At 47.1% G+C, this 5,923-nt stretch overlaps 1 protein-coding gene across 1 annotated transcript; it reads left to right on the top strand.

Moving 5' to 3' along the window:
- Positions 1–2,104: 2,104 nt before the first annotated feature.
- LOC103697493 (protein IQ-DOMAIN 1-like) lies at positions 2,105–4,779 on the top strand. The gene is made up of 5 exons (XM_008779362.4): positions 2,105–2,537; positions 2,636–2,920; positions 3,009–3,266; positions 3,342–3,479; positions 3,579–4,779. The coding sequence occupies exons 1-5, from the start codon at positions 2,412–2,414 to the stop codon at positions 4,314–4,316; spliced, it is 1,545 nt and encodes a 514-aa protein (XP_008777584.2). The 5' UTR covers positions 2,105–2,411; the 3' UTR covers positions 4,317–4,779.
- The last annotated feature ends 1,144 nt before the right edge of the window (positions 4,780–5,923 follow it).

Genomic DNA, 5,923 nt, shown 5'->3' with positions numbered 1-5,923 from the left:
AAATATAATTCAATTCTGACCGGCTTCCTGCCTACGCTATTGATTCGTCTGATGGCTTGGTCTCCAGTTAGGTGGAGATGCAACTAGATCCTGGTCCAGTTAAACAATTAAGTGCTTGATTACCTGTGGATCATTTTCCATCCACCAGCACCGACTCACTCAGAGGCTATTTCATTCTGCCACATATTGGAAAAAAAAGACTATTGACTCTATGAAGGAAGATACGAAATATGACACACCGAAACTCTATCTTTTTATAATGGCACCTAAATTTAGGTCTTCATTTCCGAATAAGGTTAGATCTTAGTTCAGTGAAACAAATATTAGACTGCTTAATTTGTTAGGTGGATCGATTTGAATAATACTACTACCACTGCAAAAATTAAAAAAAGTTTGGTGCGGATACCAGTACCGAACCGCCTGTTACGTAAAGCCACGGTCGTCACAAGAGGATGGTCCAGTCATTTTCGTTGTGGATAGATTAATTTTATATTATATTATTTTATTTTATTTTATATTGATTGGATTTACTTATATATTGTCGTTTTAGGATATTTATGGGATTATTTTCTTTATAGGGATCTTTTTGTTATTTCTTTATCCTATATATATGGTCCATGCACTTGTTTAGAATTATTAAATGATTGAATGGAAATAGACCTTTTCTCTGAAACCCTAGTGTGAAGCCACGGCCAAAGCCAGGTGAAAGTCTGGTTCTTTTTCTTCCTTTCCTCTTTTCTTTTTCTTCCGTCTTTCCTCTTCTTCCTGCAGTTGTCCTACATCAGGATTAAACCTACATAATTATATTTCTACATGCGGTTTGATTTTTCAAATTTGCAGTACCAAGCTCATGAGCGACCAATATGAGGTCATTAAGTGGAGACCAATGCGAACCTAATTTTAAGATGAAGGGCCGGTCATCAGTGCTGGAAAAGGAGGTACTCTCACCAGGAGTGATGGGATTCCGGTCAATAGTAGCTTACTAACAAGTGGACCGGGGGTTTTCGGGACGTCACGTGCTGCCAACTCAACTGTCTCGAGATCCTTATTTCTCCAACCCACTCTCTGTCACACACACTCGGACATCTAGTTTTATACAAAACTCACTGTTATTTTAAGTTCATCTCGGTGCTTTGCTTTTGGAAAGGCTGTGCTTTTCCCCGCCTTTTGCAGTCACAAAGGCTAAGATCCTTTTCCATTGCTCATTTCGTACGGCACAGACTTTCCTGCACCTGACCGCACTCTGCCATTAATAAACAACGTGCCGGCTGTAGAATCCCAGCCAGCATCCAGCTTGGAAAAACATTACCAACCCTAACCACAGGATCACCACTAGATCTCAACGGAAGCTTTGGCCTTCCGCTGCGACAGCTATTTATGAGAATAGAGTTATGCAGCCATTTCAGTTTGTTTGGGAACCAAAGATGGTCTCATAATAGGAGGAAAATTGTCATTCATGTCGAAAAAGTTATTTCTTTAAACTTATTAACTTTCTACTCCTAACCAAATTCAAGGCTGAGCATACTATTGTCTATATATAAAAAATATATATATATTTTAAGAATACAATTAGGGACGCAAATGAGCCGAGTAGCTTGCGCTCGACTTGGATCCTAGCTTGATTCGACTCCACTCGAATCCAAACTCGGCCCAGCTCGACTATTAGAACGCTCGAATAGTTTGAACTGTTTTTCGAGTAAAGCTCAAGTAACAAAATACTTGTCTTGCAAGCTTATGAGCCTAATCTAATATACCTTTTTTTTAATAATATTATAATTTATTTATAATATATTTTATAATTTAATAACTTAAAATATAATATTATATTATATTTTGTTTTGACCATATTTGTTAATTGTGATCGAGGTTCAAACTCGAATTCGAGTATGGCTCAGTTAATATTCGAGTCGAGTTGAGTCGATTTTAAGTATTTTTCTTTAATCGACTCGAGTTTAATTTTAAATATTAAAATTCGATTGATTTTGAGTCGAATTTTGAGTCTAAGTATTTTGAATAAAGTCAAGCTCAAGCTCCTAGATAATCAGCTTGGGCCCTCAACTGCACGTCCAGATAAAATTATCCTAATTCCCTTTCAAACAATCATTAAGAGCTACAAATTTCTCAAAGCAAAAATACTAAGAACTACAAATTTCCTACCGTGTATTCTGTGGGACCCTGCTGCCAGGCAGTCATTTAGTGCTGGCTCTAACTCCCTTCGTCCACCGAGGCGCCGTTGCTGCGACGAACGCCCAAAAGACGGGGACGCTGCCTTGGAGCTCGCCTTCTCTCACGAAGAGATCGAGATAGATGATAGCTTCGTCTCGAGTTCTGCTTTCTCTTTTTACCGTGCTCCTGCTTCTCTCTTTTACCTTTTCGGAATCGTTTGATACGGCGTAAATGCCATATTATTCATGGGAAAGAAGGGAGGAAGCTCGTGGTTGACGGCGGTGAAAAGGGCCTTCAGATCTCCCTCCAAGGACTCGGACAAGAAGTCCTCCAAGCAACGAGAGGAACAAGACCAGGATGAGGAGGAGAAGGTTAGCGAGTCCATAAGAAGCCTCACTCTCTCTTCCCTTTCTATTTCGCTTTGCTGAATCAAATGTGTTACGTTTCTTTGATACCTTGTTTTGGTTAGCATAAGAGGGAGAAGAGGAGATGGATCTTTCGGAAGTCTTCGGCCCACGAGCAACAGCAGCAGCAGCAGGCGCAGCTGGGGAGGGCGGCGCCGGCGGCAGCGGTGACACCGGAGCAGAGGCGCGCCATCGCACTGGCCATGGCCACCGCGGCAACGGCGGAAGCGGCGGCGGCGACGGCGCAGGCCGCGGCGGAGGTGGTCCGGCTTACGAGGCCTTCTTCGGCCAGCTCCGTCCGGGAGCACGACGCCGCCATCGTTATCCAGACGGCCTTTCGAGGATACCTGGTACTCTCCCACCTCGTTTCCTTTGCCAAAGATTCGACCTTTTAAACATCTGAGGTGACTTCTTCGTGCTGGGGAATGGGGGGGGAAGGCGAGGAGGGCGCTGAGGGCTCTGAGAGGGCTGGTGAAGCTCCAGGCTCTGGTGAGGGGGCACAACGTCCGGAAGCAAGCGAACATGACGCTGAGATGCATGCAGGCCCTGGTGAGGGTCCAAGCCCAGCTGAGAGACCAGCGGGTTCGGCTCGCCCAGGAGGCGACCGGGTGCAGCAGCAACAAGTCCTCCGTCAGCTGCGACACCTCCTTCTGGGACCCCAAATACCTCCAAGAGCTCGAACAGAGAAGATCCATGGTTACTACACACCCTTTTCCTTTGATTAATGGTTTCAAAGTAGGATTCTTTCTAACGATGGGAGATACTTGCCAGTCGAGAGAAGGGAGTAGTTATGCGGACGACTGGGACGACCGGCCACGGACTATTGAGGATATCCAAGCTATGGTGCAGTGCAGGAAGGAGGCTGCTTTGAAACGAGAGCGAGCCCTCTCATATGCTTTCTCTCATCAGGTACCTTCAACATGATATTTCTCCTCTGCTTCAGAATGTGAACTCCGATACGTCTGTGTTTTGCTCTGTTCTGAGACCTATTTCCGACCCTTTTGGAAGTTCTGGAGACCCGATAGAAACCTCTCCCCGTCGCTCGAGGAAGAAGAGGAAGTGGCCTCAAGAGGAGATCAGAGGCCACCGAGGTGGACGGACCGTTGGATTGCCTCGAGGTCATCTTTTGATAATAGAGCCAGCAGCAGGGGAAGAGCCTCCACCGACCAGATAGACCCCATCAAGACCCTGGAGATCGACCAAGCTCGGCCCTTCTCTTATACCACCACCACAACGAACCACCGAAGGCCGCCCCAACCCAGCTCGCACCAGCTATCCTGCCCGCTTGGCCGCTCCCACCACTCCCCTGTCACGCCGTCACCCTCCAAGTCGCGGCCGCTGCAAGTGCGCTCCGCAAGCCCTCGCTGTGGGAGGGAGGAGGGGAGCTGCTCCGCCTACTACCACCACGGAGCGTCGCGCCACCACCGGGCGGCGGTGCCGAACTACATGGCGGCGACGGAGTCGGCCAAGGCCCGGGCGCGGTCGCAGAGTGCGCCGAGGCAGAGGCCGGCGACGCCGGAGCTGGAGCGGGGGGCGGGATCCGTGAAGAAGCGGCTTTCCTTCCCGGTGCCGGAGGCGTACGGTTATGGCGGGTACTCGCAGAGCCTGAGGAGTCCAAGCTTCAAGAGTGCGGCCGGGCGACTCGGGGCGGAGCAGAGGTCGATCGTGTCCTCGTCCTGCAACGATAGCTTCGGCGGCGAGGTGTCGCCGTCGTCGACGACGGAGCTCCGGCGGTGGCTCAGGTGAGAGAGAATCGACGCGAGTGTGTCGCTCCGTCGATGGGGGGAAGACTCGTACTTTGTCGGTGGGCTTGGTGGTGCTGTTGAGCTTCTTTTGCCGTACTTTTCTAAGTCATTTGTTGGTGAGTTTCGGGTTAGGGAACAGCGATTGGCATTGATTTGGGCTGCTGCTTCTCTTTATGATCGGATAACTTGTAGGATTTGGTCATACGGTGGACTTTTTGACTAGATGGATTGGGGTTGACAAACTGGAGCTGTAAGTAAAATTGTTGTGGCTCATGCGTGAGTTGGTTTTATCCATTTGAGTCATGGGTGATGGCCCTGGACCTGGTCCAAGACCCAAATTTCATTCATTTGGTGGACCGGTTCACTTGGATTGTGTTTTTCTTTTGCCTCTGTTTATTGTTCTTTCCCTTGTTCACATTTGAGTACTCGAGTGTTGTTGGGAAAATGTAGACAAGTTTAACTCATGGCTACAACATTTTATGCATGCCTATCTGCTTATGGTGGGTAAACATTGAGAGGCCTTGAGCAGGAAACATAGAAGACATCAAATAACGCTTCTAATCTTATCGAAATCCTACACACTTGATAGGTGCTTTGATTGTCCATTCGCACACGCATCATATATAAAGTAGCTAACTGGCGAGCAAATGTCACAAACCACCCCTAGCATAAATAGTTTGCACCTAAATAATTGCATATAGAAGGGTCATGTATTTGGGTGGCCAGCCATTCATAGATAAAATTTTGAGTTTGCTAATTTGGGTACATATTGCTAAATACTTCACCATGTACACTAGTTGATGCTAATATTGTTTTTTTCCTTTTTAAAATTCTTTTTAGTTCTTTGAGTTGGGAAGTTTAGCTATTGGTGTTCTATAATTACAATTGTTGATGCCCAAATCCTACCCAACCCTTTGTTGATGATCTAGAGACATAATGGGCATCAATCAATCTGCTCGGTCCGTAATGGTGCAAGGCAAAGCAACCGATCTATCGTGGAGAGTCATTGATCTGCACATAGAGAAAAGGACAGCCTGTTGGGGTGGCTCGGGTTGGGCCCCCTCCAATACTTAAGTCGGGTAGGATTTTGGAATAACAACAAAAAAGTAGCAAGAGAACATATAATAAAAAGCATCAAAATATAATGCTTGGCCCCCGGCCTATGGGAGCTCAACCATCTAAGGCTCGACCATCGGAAACTTGACCATAGGAGGGTCGGCCTAGGAGTGCTCGGTCTCAAGTGTTCGGCTAGGGAGCTCGATCTGGAGTGTTTGGTATGGGAGCTCGATCTAGAACCTCGACATGGGAGCTCGATTTGGGTGCTTGGCTTGCGAGCTTGGCATGTAAGCTCGGTTTCGAGTGCTCGACATGGGAGCTTAATTTGGAATGCTCGGCTTGGAAACTTGGTCTGGTGTGTTCCACATGGAAACTTGGCTTGGAGTATTCAGCATGAGAATTCGGTTTGGATTGCTCGGCTTGGAAGCTCAGTATGGTTTTGATTGACAGTCACGCATCCCATGTGCACAGCGCTTGTAACTTGGGTGGCACAAAAAGGCAGCCTTCTTGAACTCATGTTGTGGTCTCCAAGGATGTGCGGCCAGGGAGCTC

The sequence above is a fragment of the Phoenix dactylifera genome, unplaced genomic scaffold (genome assembly GCF_009389715.1).
Source record: "Phoenix dactylifera cultivar Barhee BC4 unplaced genomic scaffold, palm_55x_up_171113_PBpolish2nd_filt_p 000624F, whole genome shotgun sequence".
NCBI classification, from domain to species: domain Eukaryota; kingdom Viridiplantae; phylum Streptophyta; class Magnoliopsida; order Arecales; family Arecaceae; genus Phoenix; species Phoenix dactylifera.
The sequence above is the reverse complement of the archived record's forward strand: the minus strand, read 5'-3'. Positions and strand labels throughout refer to the sequence as shown.

Bases quoted from the DNA above. Each gene is read 5' to 3' on its own strand.
- LOC103697493 (XM_008779362.4), top strand. From the start codon at position 2,412: ATGGGAAAGAAGGGAGGAAGCTCGTGGTTGACGGCGGTGAAAAGGGCC. The intron at 2,921-3,008 runs GTACTCTCCCAC...TGGGGGGGGAAG, and splicing joins CGGCCTTTCGAGGATACCTG to GCGAGGAGGGCGCTGAGGGC. The intron at 3,480-3,578 runs GTACCTTCAACA...CCCTTTTGGAAG, and splicing joins CATATGCTTTCTCTCATCAG to TTCTGGAGACCCGATAGAAA.